At 46.8% G+C, this 25,882-nt stretch overlaps 1 protein-coding gene across 4 annotated transcripts; it reads right to left on the bottom strand.

Annotated features, from left to right (window-relative positions):
- Positions 1–10,558: 10,558 nt before the first annotated feature.
- On the bottom strand, positions 10,559–24,863 carry LOC144484242 (C-C motif chemokine 20-like). 4 transcript variants are annotated; one of them, XM_078202785.1, is made up of 5 exons: positions 24,844–24,863; positions 14,964–15,210; positions 12,641–12,758; positions 12,462–12,539; positions 10,559–12,146 (listed from the first exon to the last, which is right to left on the bottom strand). In XM_078202785.1, exons 2-5 carry the CDS (start codon positions 15,043–15,045, stop codon positions 12,080–12,082), a joined length of 345 nt encoding a protein of 114 aa, XP_078058911.1. In that variant the 5' UTR covers positions 15,046–15,210; positions 24,844–24,863; the 3' UTR covers positions 10,559–12,079. The 4 variants fall into 4 exon arrangements, with proteins under 4 accessions (XP_078058911.1, XP_078058917.1, XP_078058904.1 ...); XM_078202791.1 differs by lacking the exon at positions 24,844–24,863 and adding an exon at positions 22,285–22,299; XM_078202778.1 differs by lacking the exon at positions 24,844–24,863 and adding an exon at positions 21,906–21,948.
- Between the last annotated feature and the right edge of the window lie 1,019 nt (positions 24,864–25,882).

Genomic DNA, 25,882 nt, shown 5'->3' with positions numbered 1-25,882 from the left:
TGGTCTCTCTGTGATGCGCGTTATCACACACGAGGCTTGAGATGCTCAGGAAATAAAGGCTTTTATTTGCTGTAACAACGAAGCTACTAATTATATACACGATCCCAGACTGAGGGGTCCCAGACAGAGCAGAGACCTTTATACCTCTCCCAGGAGGCGGAGCCCGACTGGGATGTACCACAATAACTATAATACAAGGTGTAACAGCCCAACCCTAACCCCAACAGCAACAAGTAGAACAACCCATCCCTAACCCCAACAGCAACATATATACATACTTGTAGTACTGGCCAGACCCTGGCTCAGTACTATCTAATGGGAACCAACGATGGTTCACCACATTCACCCCTCCTTTGAAGACAAAGGCTGGCGGGGTACAAAAAAACAGAATAAGTTGTCATCAGTCTATAAGTTCAGACGGTCAGGGGGACCGCACCGTCGTTGTGACCTCCTCAATACCGGCGATGACACCGGAGTAGGCACTCGCGGTGGCGTTCTCCCCAAGGCGATGTCCAACTGTTCCTCCACAGTCTCACGGGCCGGTTGACCCTGAGGTGATGGTAATCCATGGAGTTCCGACACGCCCTGAAGTGGCGACCATCCTCTGGACTCAGGCAAGCTGTACACGGGAGTAAAAGGGTTAAGTAATGGTCCCGATGCTGCCCGCGCCGTGTCCGGAGGGGAAACAAGAGTTATGGGGTTTGTAACAGGGGGTATGGGAGCGACAGGGGTTCCTACGTCCCCTGCTGGCGCCAGGTCTCGGATCGAGACCGTGTCCTCTCGCCCGTCAGGGTATGCCACATAGGCATACTGAGGGTTGGCGTGGAGGAGATGGACCTGTTCGACCAACGGGTCGGACTTGCGGGCCCTTACATGTCGCCGCAGGAGGACAGGTCCTGAGTACGTCAACCAAGACGGTAATGAGGTCCCAGAGGAAGACTTCCGAGGGAATGAAAACAGCCTCTCATGGGGAGTAGCGTTTGTTGCCGTACACAGGAGTGAGCGTATGGAATGGAGCACATCAGGGAGCACCTCTTGCCAACGGGAGACTGGAAGGCTTTTTGACTTCAACGCCAGTAAGACAGCCTTCCAGACTGTAGCATTCTCACGTTCCACCTGTCCGTTACCCCTAGGGTTGTAGCTCGTGGTTCTACTAGAGGCAATCCCGTATGAGAGCAGGAATTGCCTCAAGTCATCGCTCATGAACGACGAGCCCCTGTCGCTGTGAATGTAGCTGGGGTACCCGAACAGGGTAAAAAGATCACGGAATGCCTTGATAACCGTGGCAGCGGATGTATCAGAGCAGGGAATAACAAAAGGGAATCTCGAGTACTCATCAATGATGTTGAGGAAGTACACATTCCGATCTATTGAGGGAAGGGGGCCCTTAAAATCGACACTCAGTCTTTCGAAGGGACGCGTGGCCTTGACTAGTTGTGCCCGGTCAGGTCGGTAAAAGTGCGGTTTGCATTCCGCGCATACCCGACAGCTTCTTGTTATGGACCTGACATCCTCCACCGAGTAGGGCAGATTGCGGGCTTTTATAAAGTGGTAGAGCCGAGTGACCCCAGGATGGCAGAGGTCATTATGGAGAGCCTGCAAACGGTCCTCCTGTATACTGGCGCATGTTCCACGCGAGAGGGCATCCGAGGGCTCATTGAGTTTCCCTGGACAATACATGATGTCGTAGTTACAGGTGGAGAGTTCAATTCTCCACCTCAAGATCTTGTCGTTCTTGATCTTGCCCCTCAGCGTGTTATTAAACATGAACGCCACGGACCGCTGGTCCGTGATCAGGGTGGACCGTTTTCCCGCCAAGTAATGGCGCCAGTGCCTGACGGCCTCCACAATGGCCTTGGCCTCCTTTTCCACCGCTGAATGCCGAATTTCGGGGCCTTGGAGGGTGCGGGAAAAAAAGGCGACGGGCCTGCCCGCCTGGTTAAGTGTGGCGGCCAGGGCGAAATCAGATGCATCGCTCTCCACCTGAAAGCGGATGGACTCATCAACAGCGTGCATCGTAGCTTTCGCAATGTCGGCTTTTAGTTTATCAAAGGCCAATCGGGCCTCTGGTGTTAGGGGTAAAGAAGTGGACTTGATGAGCGGACGGGCTTTGTCCGCGTAACTGGGAACCCACTGTGCATAATAAGAGAAGAAGCCTAAGCATCTTCTCAGTGCTTTTGCACTAGTGGGAAGGGGAAGTTCAAAGAGGGGATGCATACGGTCTGGATCAGGGCCAATGACCCCGTTTTCCACCACGTATCCGAGGATGGCTAAACGGCGCGTACGAAACACACACTTCTCCCTGTTGTAGGTCAGGTTCAGGCGAGATGCAGTGCGTAGGAAATTCAGGAGATTCGTGTCGTTGTTCTGCTGGTCATGGCCGCAGATGGTGACATTATCCAGGTACGGGAAGGTAGCCCGCAGCCCGTTCTGGTCCACCATTCGGTCCATAGCACGCTGGAAGACCGAGACCCCATTGGTGACACCAAAGGGAACCCTGAGAAAATGATACAAGCGACCATCCGCCTCAAAAGCCGTGTATTGTCGGTCCTCTAGGCGAGTGGGAAGTTGGTGGTAGGCAGACTTGAGGTCTATGGTGGAGAACACCCGGTACTGCGCAATCTGATTGACCATGTCAGATATGCGCGGGAGGGGATACGCATCCAGCTGCGTGTATCTATTAATGGTCTGACTATAGTTAATGACCATCCGGGGTTTGTTCCCACTCTTGACCAGCACGATCTGCGTTCTCCACGGACTAGCGCTAGGTTGTATGATCCTTTCCTTGAGGAGCCGCTGAACTTCAGATCGAATGAAGATCCGATCCTCAGCGCTGTAACGCCTACTCTTAGTCGCAATGGGCTTGCAGCCTGGCACAAGATTCTGGAACAGGGAGGGTGTGGTAATCTTCAGCGTCGAGAGGCTACAGGCGGGGCGCGTTGGGAAATTTGGAGGCTGCTGTTCTCCCACTGAAAGCGAAGGGAGTGGCCCACCGTACTGTAGGGTTACACTCCTCAGGTGGACCATGAAGTTTAGTCCGAGAAGTATTGGCGCGCAAAGGTGCGGCAACACTAGGAGCTTGAAACGCTCATAAACTGTGCCTTGCACCGTTAAAGTTGCCACGCAACTCCCTAGCACGGTGACAGACCGGGACCTTGATGCCATAGAAATTGTCTGTTTGACAGGTTGAATCCGGAGTCCACACCGCTTCACAGCGTCTGGGTGGATAAAACTCTCAGTGCTCCCGCTGTCAAACAGACAATAAATCAAGTGGTCATTTACCTGAATGTCCATCATAGACTTGTCAAGTCTATGAGGCTTGGCCTGGTCCAGGATGATCGACGCCACCGTTGGTTCATGAGCGCCACTGCAGGCGGCTGAGATTGACAAGGATGACCGCTGCTGGTCGTTCGCGGTCGGTGCCGACCAACATGGCCGCTTCCATAGGTCGCACGTGGGTGATGGCGCCAAACTCAGCGACCCCTGGTGGTCACACCTCTCCGACTCCATCGATCGTAATGGCCTCGCACGTGGACGAAACCCTCGACGATGCCGACGACGAAGAACCGGGCTCCGATGAATTGCAGGCCGCACTGCTGTTCCGAGAAGCAGATTTAGATCGGCACACTTTCGAATAGTGCCCCTTCTTACCGCAGGCGGAGCACAACACAGCTTTAGCGGAACACCGTTGCCGAGTATGCTTCACTCCCCCACAGAAGTAACACCGCGGGCCGTCCGGAGCTGCTGCCGTCGTCTGGCCCGAGTGTGAGCACGCCATCACGCAGCATTTCGAACCCGAGGGACGAGGTGGGATCAGCGACTGCTCCTGCCACGTTGTCTCCACGTGGTCTTCAGGATACAATACTAGGCTTTTGGAGGCCGTCTCCAACATCTCCGCTAGTTCTATTGCCTGGGTGAGGTCAAGATTACCTTTCTCCAGTAGTTTGAGTCGGATGTAAGATGATCCGACTCCCGCCACAAATGCATCTCGAGCGAGGTCGTTCATATTCTGGTCTGCCGACACTGCTTTGCAGTTACAGCCCCTGGCTAGCTGTAGGAGCTCATTCGCGTATTCCTCCGTCGTTTCGCTGGACTGCCGTCGTCGAGTGGCTAAGAGGTAACGAGCGTGTATTTCGTTGGGCGGTTTAATATAACGCTTCTTAAGAAGCTCAAGGGCCTTTGTGTAGTCGGTGGCCGCACGGATCGCGAGGTAGACAGTGTCGCTTACCCTCGCATGGAGGACCCGGAGTCTGTCATCATCTGTGGTGACCGCTGCGGAGGCTGCCAGGTAGTCCTCAAAACATTTCAACCAGTGGTCGAAGGTGTTCGAGGTGCCCGCCGCACGTGGATCCAGTGTAAGGCGTTCAGGCTTCAGTATCTGCTCCATACTCTCTATGTCATTTTTTTTCCCCGACGAGAGTTTATTTACAGCAAATAAAATTGATGCGCGTTATCACACACGAGGCTTGAGATGCTCAGGAAATAAAGGCTTTTATTTGCTGTAACAACAAAGCTACTAAGTATATCCACAATCCCAGACTGAGGGGTCCCAGACAGAGCAGAGACCTTTATACCTCTCCCAGGAGGCGGAGCCCGACTGGGATGTACCACAATAACTATAATACAAGATGTAACAGCCCATCCCTAACCCCAACAGCAACATATATACATAGTTGTAGTACTGGCCAGACCCTGGCTCAGTACTATCTAGTGGGAACCAACGATGGTTCACCACACTCTGTGCTGTGGGCCATTAGGGCAAAGGTATCCTTTTGATGTTCTTCTTGGCACGACTTAACATCTGAAAATGTGTTTGGAAGGTGGAACTTGACAGTAAGCGGAGATCCAGAGAAAAGGAATCTCAGAAATCAAGACCAAAATCCTGGAGGGTGATCCTTATTGAAACCGTCTGGGTAGGGGCAATGTTTTGGAGAGAATTCCAAGGTCTGATCTTCAAATACAGAGATCGGAAACCCTCATAAGAAAGATAAGGGGTCGATCTTATCAGCTCGTCATGCCGATCGATGGGCAGGGTGAGCCGGTAAGATCACACGACAGGCAAAAGATCAGGTTCGTGCCCAGTTTCTCACCTCTCGCAATCTTACTGGCCCCAGATTTCTGGTGTGATCAGCCTCATGCAAATTTAAATAGAATTAGTGATCGCGAGCTCACTTGCCTTAAAGGTCCTCACCGGTGAGCATCATACATGGTCCCCATCAACAGGGAATTGGCGTGATGGTCTTACCAGTAGGATAGGAGGCCATTGAGGTCTCCTGGGTGATCGAGAGAAGGGATGCAGTGCCTCTTGGGCAATGCCAGCCTGGGACCCTGGCACTGTCAGTCTGGCACTGCCCACCGGGCACTGGGCAGTGCCAAGGGGTGGGGCCATGATGGGAGCTGGGCCTAAGGGGAGAGGCAGAACCATGATCCGGTGGGGTTGGAGGGGAGGAGGGTGGGGTAAGTTATGCACCCTGCAACCAGGGATTGGCTTGGAGGGGGGGGGGGGGTCGGGGGGGGGGGGGGGGGCAGCTGCGCACTCTGCAATTGCTGATTGGCCACGGTGGTGATCGACTGGGTGGGGGGGAGGGGCGGTGTTGATATCCAGGGGTGTGGGGGCTCGATTGGCTGGGGAGGCTAGCGATCAGAGGGGGTTGGGCGATATCCGGGGGGGTGGGAAGGGTGCGAGCAGTAACTGACACATCACTCTGTTTTGTTGCGCAGAATAAAAAGATCTGTGCATGCGTGACAGCACCCTTTAGTGTGAGCAACCTGCTTTCCGGCAAGCTTAGGCCCCTCCCCCTGCTGGCAGGGATCAGATTGTGCATCATTTTTTGCATTAACTGGTGTAAGATTTCATTTGTGGCCTCACCAGAAAAACAGATCTAAAATTCTCCCATTTTCATATTTGTTTGATACTTAGAATTTGTTTGGTAAGATCGCCCCCAGAGTTTCAGGGACACCGGTTGGCTCACAGTATAACATGCAACTGGATGGGTTCTTGAGAAATCCATAGAATCTGCTTTGGCTGTATCTGTTATTTATTGTGGTGTGCCTGACCACAATTCACTAATTTGTTCATATGTACTGTATACTTACATTCGAGTGTAAGACAAATATGGTAAATTGTTTTATTTTTCTGAATTTCTATGTGTCTGTAAATATGTAGCTGGGATGAAGAAATCTTGAATATCTGAATCATTTTCTTGTGTTTATATTAATATCTTTTCAATCTTTTTGCTGAAGTAATATAGTTCAATTTTCATATTTAATGAATTTTTTTTGTTAAACGTTAATCAGCAAATTCCTGTGAATTTATTCAGTAACTTACCTCCATGGTTTCTTTAAAAAAACTAAAGCTAGAATCTATCAAGCAAGGTTTCACTCTGGGATCTGACTTATCCAGTAGTAACATCCACTGATATGGTAATAGTAGGCATGAATCTGCATAATAAGAACCTAATGGAAGATAATAAGACCTAATGGAACTGTGAAGCTCATTGGTAGTGTCAAGATGAACTGTCAAGAGGAGCTGTCAAACTATTTTAAATTCCTGTCTTTTAACTCTTTGAAAAAACTGTCTGGAGTGTTAAAGTAAAATATTGCTTGCTATTTCACTCTGTCAGCCTTCAAGTCAGCATTACTGGATTAGTGCTGCCTGACTGATTTCCCTATGCTCAATTATCACAGCAGGGTGCCTGCCAGTTCACAGTTTGGCTGATTGCTGCCAGTGGTAATAGATTCTTTGAAGGAAAGCTATGAATTGCAATGTTTGTTTTATGAGGGATTATGCAACTAAATGAAATGTTTGTTTTAGGAGACAATGTAGTTGAAGGAATGTAAACACATTAAATGGGTTTTTATGAAGAAGAGTGCTTTTTGAAAATAAAATCTGCAATAGACACTTGGAACTTTATTTAATCTCAGCATAAATTCTGAAGTCTGTCCCAGGTGGATACTGAGTGAGTTGACATGGTAGCTGACCAGCCGGCATTGGTTTAAGGTAAGCGGCAGGAGATTTAGAGGGAATGTGAGGAAAGATATTTTCACCCAGAGAGTGCTGGGAGTCTGGAACTCACCACCTGAAAGGGTGGTGGAGGCATAGACTCTATTGACCTTTAAGAAGAGTTTAGATGTGCACTTGAGATGCCAAGGCATACAAGGATATGAACCAAGTGCTGAAAAATGGGATGGTTTGTCTTTGACCAGCACAGACATGATGGGCAGAAGGGCCTTTTTCATAGAATCCCTACAGTACAGAACAAGGCCGTTTAGCCCGTAGAGTCTGTACTGACCACAATCCGACCCAGGCCGTATTCCCATAACCCTCATTTACCCTGCTAATCCCCCGGACACTCTGGTCAATTTATCATGGCCAATAAACCTAACCCACACATCTTTGACTGTGGGAGCAAACCAGAGCACCCAGAGAAAATTCACACAGACATGGGAGAAAGTGCAAACTCCACACAGACAGTGATCCGAGGCTGGAATTGAATCTGGGTCCCTGGCACTGTGAGGCAGCAATGCTAACCACTGTGCCACCGTGCCGTCCCACTGTTGTAAACCTCTACGGGCAGGATTTTATAGCTTCGCTTGTCCCGAAGCCTAAAATCCCACCCGAGGTCAACGGATCTTTCCATGGTCCGATTCCCGTGATGGGCGGGATGGTAAAATTAAGACCATAAGACCATAAGACATAGGAGCGGAAGTAAGGCCATTCGGCCCATCGAGTCCACTCCACCATTCAATCATGGTTGATTTCAACTCCATTTACCCGCTCTCTCCCCATAGCCCTTAATTCCTCGAGAAATCAAGAATTTATCAATTTCTGTCTTGAAGACGCTCAACGTCTCGGCCTCCACAGCCCTCTGTGGCAATGAATTCCACAGACCCACCACTCTCTGGCTGAAGAAATTTCTCCTCATCTCTGTTCTAAAGTGACTCCCTTTTATTCTAAGGCTGTGCCCCCGCGTCCTAGTCTCCCCTGTTAATGGAAACAACTTCCCTACGTCCATCCTATCTAAGCCGTTCATTATCTTGTAAGTTTCTATCAGATCTCCCCTCAACCTCCTAAACTCCAATGAATATAATCCCACGATCCTCAGACGTTCATCGTATGTCAGGCCTACCATTCCTGGGATCATCCGTGTGAATCTCCGCTGGACCCGCTCCAGTGCCAGTATGTCCTTCCTGAGGTGTGGGGCCCAAAATTGCTCACAGTACTCCAAATGGGGCCTAACCAGTGCTTTATAAAGCCTCAGAAGTACATCCCTGCTTTTGTATTCCAAGCCTCTTGAGATAAATGACAACATTACATTTGCTTTCCTAATTACGGACTCAACCTGCAAGTTTACCTTTAGAGAATCCTGGACTAGGACTCCCAAGTCCCTTTGCACTTTAGCATTATGGTCTATGACTCTATGACTTGTATTGCCGACACTCAGGGTAACGCTCCTTGGACCTGAGTTTGAATCACACCATGACAGATGTTGGAATTAAAAAGTCTAACGATGACCATGAAACCATTGTTGATTAACGTAAAAATCCATCTGATTCACTAATGTCCTTTACGGAAGGAAAACTGTCATCCTTCCCTGGTCTGGCCTACTTGTGACTCTAGACTCACAGCAACATGGTTGACTCTTAACTGCCCTCTGAAATGGCCTAGCAAGCCATTCATTTCAAGGGCAATTAGGGATGGGTAACAAATGCTGACCTTGCTTGTGACGCCCACATCCCATGAAAGAATAAAACACCTCAGATGGGATTTTCGTGGAGGCAGAGGGCAACTCATCAGTGGCCACTGGCAGGATCTTCTAGCCCCGGCGTTGTCAAGGAGGTTCCCATTGAATTCATCCCTCACTGTTGCGAAACCCATGGCGGTGGTGCGCTATTAGTGGGACCATAAGATCCAGCTGGCGTGAATGGCCATAAAATGCCACTGCTCAATTTTAAAGTTTCATCGCCGTTTTCAAAACCATGGTCTTGCACCTCCTCCCAATCTCTGTAACCTCCTTCAGTTCTACAACTCTCCACGATGTCTGTTCGCCTCCATTTCTGACCTCTTGCACATTCCCAATTTTAATTACTTCATCACTGGCAGCTATGCCATCAGCTTCTAAGGCCTGGAATTCCTATTTTTCTTTCCTAGACTAACCCTCCTGTAAAATACTGAGGAAGTGTTGCACTGCTGAAGGTGTCACCTTTCAGATGAGAGATAAAACCAAGAAGATATCTGCCCTCTCAAGTGGACGTTTAATATTCTAAGGTACTACTTGAAGAAGAGCAGGGAAGTTCAGGAGAGGCCAATATTTATCCCTCGGTCAACACAAAAAATAGATTTATGTTTCCTTTCCTAATGCAAACTGATCTAGTTGCATTTCCCTGCAAAACATGTCGGAGAAATCGTTTGCTAATAGTCAGAGAGTGAGTAAGGAGGAGTGAGTCAAGCTCGCAGTGGAAATGCATGCTGGGACAGCTTGAGCACTCCTCAGATGCAACACAGCCCTGGTCAGAATTGTGTCAATGCTGTATGAAATAACAATTGGAAAACCGGCAACAAGGCGGATCCCAGAAAATGGGAAAACTGATCAAAATGGGAGCAAGAATTAAAAAAAACAGGATTGTCATGAAAACATTTAGAATCACAGAATAGAAGGCAGCCATTCGGCCCATCTAGTCTGCACCAACCACAATCCCACCCAGGTGGGATAACCCCATAACCCTACGCATTTACGCTAGCTAGTCCCCAACACTAAGGGACAATTTAGCATAGCCAATCCACCTAACCTGCACATCTTTGGACAGTGGGAGAAAACCAGAGCACCAGAAAACCAGAGGAAACTTCTGCAGACGCAGGGAGAATGTGCAAACTCCACACAGAGAGTAATCCAAGCCTGGGTCCCTGGCGCAGCAGTGCTAACCACTGCGCTACCGTGCTGAGAGTCTGCAAAGTCATGATGTGGAGATGCCGGCGTTGGAGGCGAATGGGTAAACACAGTAAGAAGTCTAACAACACCAGGTTAAAGTCCAACAGGTTTATTTGGTAGCAAAAGCTAGTGGCTTTTGCTACCAAATAAACCTGTTGGACTTTAACCTGGTGTTGTTAGACGTCTTACTAGTCTGCAAAGTAACAGCCATTGAAAGCCAACAGAACTTGACAGAATGGAGAGAAACCTATTAGTTTGGCAGTTTTGCTAATGAGCATGCAATGGACATACATTCATTCTCTGTTCCCCTGATGCTGGTTCCATTTTGTTATGTTCTATTCTGCATTTTAGGTGAGGCCTGTAAAAGTGCACTACGTTTCTCTAGTCACAAGTTCTGCTGGGATACATTGTGGAATTGGTTCCAGTATTCGGTTGTTTGTTTCTATTAAGAAACCATTTTTGAGGTGAAGAAACTCTTGTTGCTGAGATGTTGCATTCATTCTTGTAGTGTTAATAGAGCCTATATCCTCTGAATGTTCAGAGGGCATTAATTAACATGACAAAGTAGGTTTATTCTTCTTTGGAGACAGACAGAAATAAGCAAAATCACACACAGTTTATGTTATTTTATCATGTCAGAAATATATTGTAATTCAAAGGTACAAAACCAACTAACCTCCTCACACTTACTGTAACCCTTTTTGACAATACACAGTAATACATAGTTATAATTCATTGTATAGGAACATAAAAAAGCATCAAAATGAAATGGCTTAGCAAGCCACACGGGTGTATCAAACTACTACAGAAAAGTTGAATCAACATAAAACCAGACGCACCACTGGCATCAAACTAAGCACTGAAAATGACAAAGACACATTTGCCCAGTCAATTCTACAAACTCCTCCTTACTAGCATCTGGGGACTTATGCCAAAGTTGGGAGAGCTGCCCCAGAGATCAGTCAAGCAACAGCCTGACATAGTCATTCTCACCGACGTAGACTGTCGTCTCAGACACCATCACTATCCCTGTGTATGTGCTGTTCCACCAGCAGGAGAGACCCAGGAAAAGTGGTGGTATAATCTGGAGGGAGTGGCCCAGGAGTCCTCAACAATGGGAAGAATTTAATGCCCTTCCCCATGGCAGGTTTAATGCCGGAGGAAGCAGCCCAGTGCGTTGCCACCTCCATTGTAATTAAGTCCAGGGTGGGAAGGATCAGGACTGCCTTTGCTCCCTGCTGCCAACTGAGACCTGCAATTAAGTGGGCAATTAATACCCAATTAAAGGCCTCATCCTGCCACCTAGCAGTGGACAGGGAGTTTGCCATGCACTGAGAGCCACCCTCTCATTCCCGCATTTGCTGCTGACCCCTCCCTCCTGACATCACTCACCTGTGGCTTCGAACCAGCAATGTACTACCAGCAGCAGCCATCAACTCACTGTGGTGCTACCATTCAATAGAGCAGCTGGTCTCTGATCGGCTGGCTGTTCTCAATGGGCCTTGATCCCAGGAAAGGCTCGCTGCTATCCACTAAAGTGCCTGAGTGGCATTTTATTCGGAAAGCCATTCCTAAAAAAGGCAATGCAGGGCTCTCTCTGTGCGGGTGAGATTCATGTTGCCTCCATTAAATACTGCTCAATGACTCCAGAACCCATGAAGTCTCATGGAATCAGGTCAAACACAGGCAAGAAAACATTTCATTTATTATTACTCACCGGCCTCCCTAGATCAGATGTTGGGATGCTTGTACATTGTTCAGCATCATTGTAGCTCCTGAGATACTGAAGCAGTTCACGCCTACATGCAGCAAGAGCTGGTCAACATTCAGGCTTGTGATGATAGGCAAGTAAAATCTCCAACAAAAAAGACTATTACCATCTTCCCTGTCATTCAGTGGCGTTACCATCACTGAAACCCCAACCTCAACTCCTGGGGTTAATGCAGAACTATATTCTTTGAAGGTAACATTTCCAAAGTTAATTCCAAATATAACCACACATCTTCAGAAACATGCTATTAATTAGATTAATATAGATGCAGTTTGAACAGCAGCTAAGACTACAGAATGGCTTTAATTAATTCTAAGTGCTTAAGATTTTGCGCTAAAGAGAAGCTATACAATATCTTCATAGAATGACAATAAAGACATCAGTTAATTCTTGCTGGTGTAGTTTGAACAGGTTTGTTTTTCTGGGACATTTTTTCCAGCTTCCCACTGCAAATCAAAAAATATTTCATCTTAATAATATTACCTTCAAAATATTATTGCACCACCTTTTCCCACCTTGACCCCTATCTATGGATAAGACGTTATATTCCTCACTGATTGGAATTTTTGGCAACATATTCATTCTGCGTAGCAAATGATTGATTAAAAGCTGAAGTCAGCAGATTTAACATAAATTACATCCAAAGGGTATACTGACCTAAATAGTACTGACATTTGGGGTACGTCACTGAAATACCTAGATAATCAAAGATTCGCATTGATTGGTCTTTGGGAGGATGAAATCAAAGTTTGTGCTTTTACCTTATATAGCGAAGTGCACGTTTCACCCATAGATTTTGTGGATCTGCACAAACCCACCGACCTTTCACAGTGTACAGTCTGTTAATACAAAAGAAGGAAAATATTAACTTCTGATTTGCTTTAAATGAAATGGCAGCATTCGGGGATGATTTGTCTTGTGGGTCGTTAATTCTACTCACACAATTGCATCTATCTGGCAAACTTCATTGGACTTCTGTTCCACATAGCCAGCAATGCGCAGAAATGGTAGAATTCCTTTTGAATATTTGAGGCAGCAGTCTTTCATTGATAGGCTTACTGCAAAAAAGGAATCCACAGAAGTGTTACAACCCTGCATATAAAAAGTAACACATTACTATTAACAGTTTACACCATGGATTGGAGATGACCCATGCCTCATCTTTCCCTTCAATCTCCGCCAGCTCTACTTGGTTGAACTTCTTTATTCCTCGATCGCCATCTTTCGATCCCCTTTCCCTATTCAAGCAGCAAGGACACCAACCAAAATGTTTTTAATGCATGCATGTGACATTCCCAAATGTAACATTAACACATGGCTTGAGTGGAAAACTTGCATTGAGTTTCCTGCCAAGCCAACTAAATGGAGAAACAGATCAGGGCAGGGGTACATAAGTATATGCTTTAATCATAGAATCCCTACAGTGTGGAAGAGGTCATTCAGCCCATTGAGTCTGCACCGACACTCTGACAGCGTATCTACCCAGGCCCTCTCCCCCACCCAATCCCTGTAACCCCACATATTTACCAAGGCTGATCCCTTAACCTACACACCTTTGGACACTAAGGAGCAATTTTAGCTTGGCCAATCCACCTAACTTGCAAATTTTTGGACTGTGGGAGGAAATCAGAGCACCCAGAGGAAACCCACACAGAAACAGGGAGAATGTGCAAACTCCACATTGACAGTCAGCCAAGGCCGGAATTGAACCCGGGTCCCTGGAGCTGTGAGGCAGCAGTGTTAACCGCTGTGCCACTGTGCTGTACGGTTCTATAAACATTTTTTCTTACTTCCCTTGTGGGGTCAATAGCAGCAAGAGTGAATAGGGACTCAGGCTTCTACTGCTGCAGACTCTCTGACTCCTAATTGTGAAACCCTCAATGGAGCTGGCAGCCAGTCCCGTTACCTAAGTATTCTAAATGGGCAACATCTGGAATTTAAGAGGTAACTGGCCAATAGAATTTAAAGAGGTCCGGGAGTTAAAATTCCCCAGATCCGATTTCTGGATTTTCTAACCCACAACATGCTGAAAACTGACCACACAAATCTTTGGAGTGTATTACTGACATTCTTCAATAAATGAGATGAGCATCACTGCTCCCGTAACTCTAAAGGAAGATGATTATATGTGTGAAATTAAAGTTTAGTTTCTTCAGTGCTCTGCCTTAATCAGTTGATCCCAGTTGGTGGAGGGGCCTTTTCCCAAGTGATCCTTGGCCTTGGGAGACAGAAATAATCAGCTGGGATTTCCACTTGCTGATCAGAGATCCATCTTAAGTTTATTTATTAATGTCACAAGTAGGCTTACATTAACACTGCAATGAAGTTACTGTGAGAATCCCCAAGTCGCCACACTCTGGAAATCAGTTGTAGTAGTTCAACGCTCAATTGACCCAGATGAAGTGCGCAGCAGAAAATGGAGAAAAGTGGATGGAACACCTTGAATGGAGTCAGCCCAAATGCCGACACATTAATCTAAATGGAAAGAAAATGGGGTGGATGTGTCAGGGGCATTGGATTCTCTCCAACCAAATTTTGGCTGCCCAGCTGAGAAAGTAAATTTAACTGCAAAAGGCTATCTTCAGGATAGGAAAGGAGAGAGCAACAAAAAAAAAATAAAGATTTGCACCTTTCATGACCTGTAGATTTCCCAAAATACTTTTGAAGTGCAGTCACGGTTTTAATGAGGGAAACACGGCAGCCAATATTTGCATAGCAAGCTCTCACAAACAGCAACGTGATAATGACCTGATGTGTTTGTTATGATACTGATTGAGAGATAAACATTTGGCCAGGACACTAGAGATCAGCCCTTCTTCAAAATACGGCCAAGGCATCTAATATGGCCACCTCAGCAAACGGGTGGGACCTCATTTTAGCACCTCCTCTGAATGTTGGCACCTCCAACAATGCAGCACTCCCTCAGTACTTCACAGGAGTATTAGCCTGGAATTTGGTGCTCAAAGCTCTGAATTGGGCTTTAAATCCACAACCTTGTGCCACAGAGGTAAGAGTGCTACTTCTTGAACTATGACTGAAAATTCAGACTTCTGTCACTTTTTTTCATTGCAATCATCAAAACCTCATTATCCAGCAAGTATTCTTTGGGTGATTGCATTTTAAGTTCAAAACATAGTCTCTTCTCAATTGTTAAATGATAATTCACTGAGGCAATAATTATAACTTTCTACCTTATTATTATGTGACTAGATGATGAAATAAAAACCTACACAGAATGAAATGAGGGGTATTATGGGACTTACTTGCAGATGATCCATAAATCCAGAGCATGCTTAGGATCACCAGAGATTTCAAATGAACCAAAACTGGTGTGTTGTGACCCATTATTTTCTCTCACTCCTTGGCTCTTGATTGATCACTTCAGGAGAATGAAGTTGAGGTCTATTGTTAGCTTCTGACATAGTATTTGTTTTCCAACGGGTCTTTTATAGATGCTTGTTCAATGCAACATTCACCACAACAAAACACGTCAGTGACGAAATGTTGCCTCTGTTATAACGAAAAATATGCACTGATTTCCTGTTCAATTTTCCTCTCTTTGCACTTTACAGTTCAATATAGGTCACAAAGTCAAAGTGCGAAAAGAAAATTACAAATTTATTATTTCACACCTAATCAAACTTCCTCTGAGTTTTCTGCTGTTTGCAGAACATGGAAACTTTCTGCAATTTACCAGCCCAAAGTAGCACAAGCTGAAAGACACAGGGGTGACACGATGGGCCAAATGGCCTTCTTCTGCGCCGTAACAATTCTGCAATTCTGTGCTGAAATAAAAATGTGCAAACTGCATTGAAAGATTCTACACTGGCAAGGTGAGGACTCTTCTGATACATTGTGAATGTATCTCCAGCAAAATCAGAATCTTAAGGGCTAAATTTTCTTGGGGCCTCAATGCCAAAGTAATTTCAGTGGGGCAGTAGGCTAAAGGATATCAATGCACAGCCCAATGAGTTTCAACAGGAGATTTTCCTCTGTAACCTTGCGCTCCTTGGAATTCTTTTTCGTTATTTGCTCAATTTACATAAGAAATTAAGATTGTCAGGCTGATGCTGCTGACAGTGCTGGGTGAGGGCTGAGTCAGCTTGTTTGTGAAGCGCCATATCGTTAAAGAACTGAAAGAGGTTTAAATGGAAGCCACCTTCTTTCATTTTAAAACTTAGCAGTTGTTTCATAAAATTAGACTGCAATCCATATGGTGCGTCCAAATTAATATGGCTATTGCATACTGTCTCTGTGCCCTTCATAGGCCAAAGAGGACTATTGTAGTTCCCCAGCACTTTACCTCTGAAATCAGGTAAATCTGCACAAGTCAAGGATCAAAAGCCTATTATGGCTCAGTTACATGTTGGGGTCTTGAAATATTTTTAAATATTTTGACGTGTTCTTGAAATATTTTAAAATCTGTCTGAAGGGTTAAATAAAATGCATGTACAATTGATGTAAGTGCAGGCAACATGCACTCACACAGACAGTTTTGGCCCTGACTGCAGTGTATCTATTTTGTACTATATCAGTTTATTATTCACATTGAAATTACATGTGCAAGTCCAACACATCACATGCACAGAGAAAATAATTTACTTGTTGCAGCTGGAGTAAGTCAAGTTGTCCTCTGAGTATATGAAGTATAACAGGATGTGCAAGAATCAACAATGGGCTGGATTTTATGATCCTCCACAGGCATGTTTGAAAGATAGGGTAGCTCATAAAATACAGCGCAAGGTCTGCCCACCATCTTCTTGCTCAGCCTCAGGCTATTACAGACGATTAATTGCCAGTTAAGTGCCTCATCCCATCCCAACCCGAAGGTATTTTTCCTGCAATTGGGTGATGCTCAGGCCAATCAGATAGCCCGGAAAGTATTACTGGGCGAGTTCAGGGGGACCTCCTTTGGGGCAGTCCTGTGCCACCATTAAAGTCATTAGCCCCCTCACACTTCACTTCAACCCTCTCTTCCTTATCCTCTCAAATCTGGCCACCCAACCCCTCACCCCTCACAGGTGTCTGCCAGCCAGGCCCTGCTGATACCCCAAACTTACCCTCCTCTTCTTTGGGGACTGCCTTTAATCAAAAAGTGGCCACCACTTGAACCTGATGCTGCTGGGAAAACAGAACTGTAGGCCCATCAGATTAGCTGGTAATTCACTATGGCAGGAATTCCTCTCCAAATGGGTGCAGAAGCCTTGCCTTTTGCCAATTAACAGCCCACCAAGGGTAATATAGTTACCGGACAACTGCCATTTTTGTGGGCACACTCCTGACTGACTTTTTAGTCAGGGAGGGAACAAGGAACATGGTACTCTATAAAATCCAGACCAATGTGATTGAACCGGCCTATAGTTATCTACCTTTTGTCTACCTCCTTTTTTAAACAATGGTGTCACATTTGCTGTTTACCAATCTGCTAGAACCACACCAGAGACCAGTGAATTTTGGTAAATTACCACAAGCACATTAGCTATTTCTCCCGCCATTTATTTAAGTACTTTGGGATGCATTCCATCAGGGCCAGGAGACTTGTATACCTTTAGCCCCATTAGCTTGCCCAACACTACCTCTTTAGTGAGGATGATCATTTCTAGGTCCTCACCTGCCATAGCCTCCTTGTTATCAATTTTTGGCATGTTATTTGTGTCTTCCACTGTGAGGACTGACACAAAATACCTGTTCAATGCCTCGGCCATTTCCTCATTTCCCATTGTAATGGTTCAGGCCGGAAACTCCACAATGTTTTATTAAGCCTGCCTGGATCATAAGTTCTGCACCTTGAATTTGGCTAAACATGATATGGTTCACCTCAGGTATGATTCAAATAACCCACCAAGGAGCTTTTATCAAATGAAGTTCATTTAAGAATATAGTTAACATGTTTGGGAAGAAAATTAGCAGTAACTTTTATCAAGTACAAACAAAAACAAAACAACCACAATAATGTATAACCCTTAACGAATATATCTAAGATGTTCCAATCAAAACGAAAACTTCCTTTAGACAAAACTCTTTTCACAGGTTTAACACAGCAAAGACTAATGCTCACGTGATACTAGAATTGAGTCCTTTGGATGAATTCTGCAGGTCTCTTGATAGACTCAGAACAGTTTGAAGTCAGAACAGCTTCCCACAACAGCAGGGAGAGACTCAAGGCAAACCACCAATAGCAGATTTTCTACTCCAGGAAGGCTTTCAGCTAACCAGCAGAATTTCCAAATCAAACAGGGAGAGAGAGAAACACTTCTTTTCAGCTTGCTGTCCCTTCTAAAAATTCAAACCTGCAGCTCCAAACTGAAAATGAAAGCATTCCTGTCACCGGACCTACAATTATTCTTCCTCTTGACAATGCAGTCATAAACATCCCAGTAAAAATGAACAAACCCCCGTTTAAGCAGTAATTGAAGGACATCTCCAGACTAGCCGGCAACCATGACATCATATGAGGCTGTGAGCATGATTTTCTGTAAATCTCTTAAAGGTACACGAACGTCACACCATTATTAAATCCCCATTCTCATCCTCTAAAGGACCAATATTTACTTTAGCCACTCTTTTTTATTTTATATATTTGTAGAAACTTTTGCTACATGTTTTTATATTCTGAGCTAGTTTACTTTCATAATTTATCTTACTTTTCTTTATAGCTTTTTTCGTGGCTTTCTGTTGACCTCTAAAAGATTTCTCAAACCTCTAGTTTCCCACTAATCTGCCACTTTGTATGCATTTTCTTTCAATTTGATACCCTTCTTTATTTCCTTAAATATCCATGGCTGATTATCCCTTTTCTTACATACCTTCCTTTTCACTGGTATATACTTTTACTGAGCACTGTGAAAAATCGCTTTGAAAGTCTTCCACTGTTCCTCAATTGTCCCACCATTAAGTCTTTGCTCCCAGTCTACCTTAGCCAACTCCTCCATCATCTCATTGTAGTCTCCTTTGTTTAAACACAAGACACTGGTATTGGATTTTACCTTCTCACTCCATCTGTATTTTAAATTCAACTATACTCTGATTGCTCCTTCCGAGAGGATCCCTAACTGTGAGATCATTAATTATTCCTGTCTCATTGCACACGACCAGATCTAGAATAGATCTGCTCCCTCCTAGGTTCCATTATATACTATTTGAGGAAACCAACGTGGATACATTCTATGAACTCCTCCTCAAGGCTGCCTTGATCACCTGGTTTAACCAATCGACATGTAGGTTAAAAATCCCCCATGATAATTTCCATATCATTTTTACATGCATCAGTTCTTTCTTTGTTTATTGCCCGCCCCACCATGATGTTATTATTTGGTGGCCTATAGACTATGCCTATCAGCGACTTTTTCTCTTTACTATTTCTAATTTCCACTCAAACGGATTCAACCTTTTTCTCCATAGAACCTATATCATCTCTCGCTACCGACCTGATGTCATCCTTCAATATCAGAGCTACACCACTTCCCTGACCTTCCTATCTGTCCTTCTGAATAGTCTGATACCCCTGGATATTTAACTCCCAGTCGTGACCACCCTGTAACCATGTCTCTGTAATGGCCACTAAATCATACTCATTCACGATGATTTGTGCCATCAACTCATTTACCTTGTTTCGAACGCTATGAGCATTTAGGTAAAGTGCCCTTATGCTAGTTTTTACACGTTTTTTTTGAATCCTAACACCTCCATTAATAACATCTACTGAGTTTTCCTTCCTTTTAACTTATTTCATAATTTTCCATGTAGATGAATCCTTCTCCCCATAACCTACTGCTTTGCTTCCTATTAACCATTATACTTCCTGTAGTTTTACCCTTCCCTTCCCCCTCTTGCTAGTTTAATGTCCTTGTGACCACCCTATTTATCCTTTCCGCCAGAACACTGGTCCGAGATCGGTTCAGGTGAAGACCATCCCAATGGTATAGATCCCTCCTGTTCCAATACTGATGCCAATGCCCCATGAAATGGAACCCCTCTTTTTCGCACCATTGCTTTAGCCACGTGTTTACTTCCCTAATATTCTCATCCCTATGACAATCTGCACGTGGCTCGGGTAGTAATCTAGAAATTATAACCTTTGAGGACCTGTTCTTTAATTTAGTTCCAAGTGCCTGATAATCCCCAAAGAGATCCTCTTTCCTAGTCTTGCTTATGTTGTTGTAAGAGGGCCACAACTGGATGCTTCCTCTCACATGCCAATATCCTTTCAAGCTAGTCAGATGTCCCTCACCATGATACCGGGCAGGCAACATATCATGCGGGACTCTCAATCCTGCTTACAAATGATGCTATCAACCCCCCAAATTATAGAATCCCCGACAAGTACACTTGTCTTTTTGCTCCCCCCTCTTGAATTGCCTCCTGTACCATGGTGCAGTGGTCAGCTAGCTCATCCTCCCTACAGCCCTTTTTCTCATCCACACAAATACCTCATACCTGTTGGACAAGATCAACAACTGAGGCTCCTCCGTTCCTGAATTCAAGATCCCTCCACCTACCTCAAATGCAGTCACACCCGGCCATCTCTGACCACTGACCAAATCAGAAGTTCTTAATCTACCGGGTGTGACTGCCTCCTGAAACAAAGCATCCCCCTCTCGGATGTGGTCGCTGCAGTTCACAAAGCTCCCACATCATACAATGACAACATATCACCTGCCCAGCCATCTCGACTTAGTTATTAATTTATTAATTAGTTTAGCAATGTTTTTTGGAATTTAGCATAGACTTTCTATCAGCCAATCAGGTCACCACGTATACTCACAGTGCTCTGCACTGCCCTTCGACTGCTCCCTGGAGACTAGGCCGCAGATTCCCGAGATACGTTAGTTTATCTATTCACAGTGCGCTGCACCACCCTCCAACTGCTCACTGGAGACTAGGCTGCAGATCCCCGACGTAAGTTAGTTCATAAACTCACAGTGCTCTTGGATCCCCAAGATAAGTTAGTTTATATACTCATAGTGCTCTGCTCTGGCCTCTCACTTCTCCCTGGAGTCTAGGCCGCAGATCCCCGAGGTAAGCTAGTTTATATACTCACGGTGCTCTGCACCACCCTCCGACCACTCCACGGAGACTAGGCCACAACTCCCCGAGGTAAGTTCATTTATATACCCACAGTGCTCTGCACCACCCTTTGACGTCTCCCTGGTGATGATGCGCTGGATCCCCGAGGTAAGTTAGTTTATATGCTCACAGTGCCCAGCACTGCCCTCCAACTGCTCCCTGGAGACTAGGACGTGGATCCCTGAGGTAAGTTAGTTCATATACTCACAGTGCCCTGCACCGACCTCCGACTGCTCTCTGGAGACTAGGCCGTGTATCTCTGAGGTAAGTTAGTTTATATACTCACAGTGCTCTGCACCACCCTCTGACGGCTCCCTGGAGACTAGGCCGCAGATCCCCGAGGTAAGTTAGTTCATATACTCACAGTGCCCTGCACCGACCTCCGACTGCTCTCTGGAGACTAGTCTGTGGATCTCTGAGGTAAGTTAGTTTAGATACTCACAGTGCCCTGCACCGCCCTGCGATGCTCCCTGGAGACTACGCCGAAGATCCCCGAGGTAAGTTAGTTCATATACTTAGTGCTCTGCACTGCCCTCCGACTGCTCCCTGGAGACTGGGCTGCGGATCCCCGAGATAAGTTAGTTTATATGCTCACAGTGCTCTGCAATGCCCTCCGACTGCTCCCTAGAAACTAGGCTGCAGATCCCTGACGTAAGTTAGTTTATATACTCATAGTGCCCTGCAATGCCCTGCGACTGTTCCCTGGAGACTATGCCGTGTAACCCCGAGGTAAGTTAGTTCATATACTCACAGTGCCCTGTACCGCCCTCCAACTGCTCTCTGGAGACTAGGCATTGGATCCCTGTGGTAAGTTAGTTTATATACTCACAGTGCTCTGCACCACCCGCCAACTGCTCGCTGGAGACAAGGCCGCAGATCCCCAAGGTAAGTTAGTTTATATACTCACAGTCCTCTGCACCTCCCTCCAACTGCTCCCTGGAGACTAGGCCACAGATCCCCGAGGAAAATTAGTTTATATACTCAGTGCCCTGCACCACCCTCCAACAGCTCTCTGGAGACTAGGCTGCAGATCCCTGAGGTAAGTTAGTTTATATACTCACAGTGCTCTGCACTGCACTCCAACTGCTCCCAGGAGACTAGGCCGCAGATCCCCAAGGTAAGTTAGTTTATATGCTCACAGTACTCTGCACTGCCCTCCAACTACTCCCGGGAGACTCGGCCTCAGATCCCCGAGGTAAGTTAGTTTACACATTCTCAGTGCTCTGCACCATTCCCTGGAAACTAGGCTGCGGATCCCCAAGGTAAGATAGTCTATATACTCACAGTGCTGTGCACCGCCCTCCAACCACTCTCAGGAGACTAGGCCACAGATCCCCAAGGTAAGTTAGTTTATATATTCACAGTGTTCTGCACCGCCCTCCGACCACTCCCTGGAGACATGGCCGTGGATCCCCGAGGTACGTTAGTTTATATATTCACAGTGTTCTGCACCGCCCTCCGACCACTCCCTGGAGACATGGCCGTGGATCCCCGAGGTACGTTAGTTTATATATTCACAGTGCTCTGCACCGCCCTCCGACTGCTCTCTGGAAACTAGGCCGCAGATCCCCGAGGAAAGTTTGTTCATGTACTCACAGTTCTCTGCACCGCCCTCCAACAGCATGCTGGAGACTCGACTGCAGATCCCCGAGGTAAGTTATTTTATCTACTCACAATGCTCTGCACTGCGCTCCGACTGCTCCCAGGAGACGAGGGCACAGATCCCCAAGGTAAGTTAGTTTATACACTCACAGTGCTCTGCACCGCCGTCCGACCGCTCCCTGGAGGCTCGGCCGCTGATCCCCAAGGTAAGTTAGTTTATATACTCACAGTGCTCTGCACCGCCCACCAACTGCTCTCTAGAAACTAGGCCGCAGATCCCCAAGGTAAGTTAGTTTATGTACTCACAGTGCTCTGTACTGCCCTCCGACTGCTCCCTGGAGACTAGGCCGCTGATCCCTGAGTTAAATTAGTTTATGCACTCACAGTGCTCTGCACCGCCCTTCGACCGCTCCCTGGAGACTAGTCCGCAGATCCGCGAGGTAAGTTAGTTTATCTACTTAGTGCTCTGCACTGCCCTTCGACTGCTTCCTGGAGACTAGGCTGCGGATCCCGGAGGTATGATAGTCTATATACTCACAGTGCTCTGCACCGCCCTCCAACTGCTCCCTAGGAACTAGGCCGCAGATCCCTGAGGTAAGTTACTTTTTATACTCGTAGTGCCATGCACTGCCCTCCGTCTGCTCCCTGGAGACTATGCCGTGTATCCTCGAGGTAAGTTAGTTCATATACTCACAGTGCCCTGCACCACCCTCCAACTGCTCTCTGGAAACTAGGCTGCGGATCCCCGAGGTAAGATAGTCTATATACTCACAGTGGTGTGCACCGCCCTCCAACCACTCTCAGGAGACTAGGCTGCAGATCCCCAAGGTAAGTTAGTTTATATACTCACAGTACTCTGCACTGCCCTCCAACTACTCCCGGGAGACTCGGCCTCAGATCCCCGAGGTAAGTTAGTTTATACATTCTCAGTGCTCTGCACCATTCCCTGGAGACTAGGCTGCGGATCCCCGACGTATGATAGACTATATACTCACAGTGCTCTGCACCGCCCACCGATTGCCCCCTAGAAACTAGGCCGCAGATCCCTGAGGTAAGTTAGTTTATACATTCACAGTGCTCTGCACTGCCGTCCAACTACTGCCCAGAGACTAGGCTGCAGATCCCCAAGGTAAGTTAGTTTATATACTCACAGTCCTTTGCACCGCCCTCCGACTGCTCCCTGGAAACTGGGCCGCAGATTCCCGAGGAAGGTTAGTTTATATACTCACAGTGCTCTGTACCGCCCTCGGACTGCTCCCTGGAGACAAGGCCGCAAATCTACAAGGAAAGTTAGTTTATATACTCAGAGCTCTGCGCCGCCCTCTGACTGCTCTCTGGAGACTAGGCTGCAGATCCCCAAGGTAAGATAGTCTATATACTCACAGTGCTGTGCACCGCCCTCCAACCACTCTCAGGAGACTAGGCCACAGATCCCCAAGGTAAGTTAGTTTATATATTCACAGTGTTCTGCACCGCCCTCCGACTGCTCCCTGGAGACATGGCCATGGATCCCCGAGGTAAGTTAGTTTATATATTCACAGTGCTCTGCACCGCCCTCCGACTGCTCCCTAGGAACTAGGCCGCAGATCCCTGAGGTAAGTTACTTTTTATACTTGTAGTGCCATGCACTGCCCTCCGACTTCTCCCTGGAGACTCGGCTGCGGATCTCCGAGGTAAGATAGTCTATATACTCACAGTGCTCTGCACCGCCCACTGACTGCTCCCTAGAAACTAGGCCTCAGATCCCTGACGTAAGTGAATTTATAGATTTACAGTGCTCTGCACCGCCCTCCCACTGCTCCCTGGACACTAGGGTGCAGTTCCCCAAGATAAGTTAGTTTTTATACTCACAGTGCTCTGCTCTGGCCTCTGACTGCTACCTGGAGACTAGGCCGCAGCTCCCCGAAGTAAGTTAGTTTATATGCTCACAGTGCTCTGCACCACCCTCCGACTGCTCCCTGGTGACTATGTGGTGGATCCCCAAGGTATGTTAATTTATATACTCACAGTGCCCTGCACTGCCCTCCGACTGCTCCCTGGAGACTATGCCATGAATTGCCGAGGTAAGTTAGTTTATATACTCACAGTGCCCTGCACCGCCCTCCGACTGCTCTCTGGAGACTATGCCATGAATCGCCGAGGTAAGTTAGTTTATATACTCACAGTGCCCTGCACCGCCCTCCGACTGCTCTCTGGAGACTATGCCGTGCATCCCCGAGGTAAATTAGTTTATACACTCACAGTGCTCTGCACTGTCCTTCAACTGCTCCATGGAGACTAGGCTGTGGATTCCTGAGGTAAGTTAGTTTATATACTCACAGTGCCCTGCACTGCCCTAGAACTGCTCCCTGGAGACTCGGCCGCAGATCTCCAAGGTTAGATAGTTTATATACTCACAATGCTTTGCACTGCCCTCCAACTGCTCCCTAGAGACTAGGCCGTGGATCCCTGAGGTAAGTTAGTTTATATACTCACAGTGCTCTGCACTGCCCTCCGACTGCTCTCTGGAGACTAGGCCGCAGATCCCTGAGGTACGTTAGTTTATACACTCACAGTGCTCTCTAATGCCCTCCAACTGCTCCCTGGAAACTCAGCCGTGGATCTCTGAGGTAAGTTAGTTTATATACTCAGTGCTCTGCACCACCTTCCAACTGTTCCCTGCAGACTATGCCGCAGATCCCCAAGGTAAGTTAGTTTAGATACTCACAGTTCTCTGCACTACCCTCTGACTTCTCCCTGGAGACTAGGCCGCAGATCCCCGAGGTAAGTTAGTCTATATACTCACAGTGCTCTGCACCGCCCTCCAACTGCTCCCTGGAGACTAGGCCGCAGATCCCTGAGATAAGTGAGTTTATGTACTCCCATTGCTCTGCACCTCCCTCCCACTGCTCCCTGGAGATTAGGCCACAGATCCCCATGGTAAGTTAGTTTATATACTCACAGTGCTCTGCACCACCCTCCGACCGCTCCATGGAGACTAGGACGCAGATCCCCGGGGTAAGTTAGTTTATATACTTAGTGCTCTGCACTGCCCTCCGACTGCTCCCTGGAGATTAGCCCACAGATCCCTGAGGTAAGTTAGTTTATATACTCAGAGTGCTCTGCTCCGGCTTCTGACTGCTCCCTGGAGATTAGGCCGCAGACCCTCAAGGTAAGTTAGTTTATATACTCACAGTGCTCTGCACCTCCCTCCGACTGCTCCCTGGTGTCTAGCCCGCAGATCCCCAAGGTAAGTTAGTTTATATACTCACAGTGCCCTGCACCGCCCCCTGACTGCTCCCTGGAGACTGGGCTGCAGATCCTCGAAGTCAGTTAGTTTATATACTCACAGTGCTCTGCACCGTCCTCCGACTGCTTCATGCAGACTAGCCAAATCTTCTCGCCCTGACCTCATCAATTATGCACCCATGGATTTTGTACAGTTTTCTCTGATGGGGCAGGCCTGATGCATGTAGTCCACCATCCTATCCAGGCACCATATTGAAAAGGCACCCAACATCTCTGTTTAAATAGA

Source organism: Mustelus asterias, chromosome 3 (assembly GCF_964213995.1).
Source record: "Mustelus asterias chromosome 3, sMusAst1.hap1.1, whole genome shotgun sequence".
NCBI lineage: Eukaryota > Metazoa > Chordata > Chondrichthyes > Carcharhiniformes > Triakidae > Mustelus > Mustelus asterias.
This window is presented reverse-complemented; position numbering and strand designations above follow the sequence as displayed.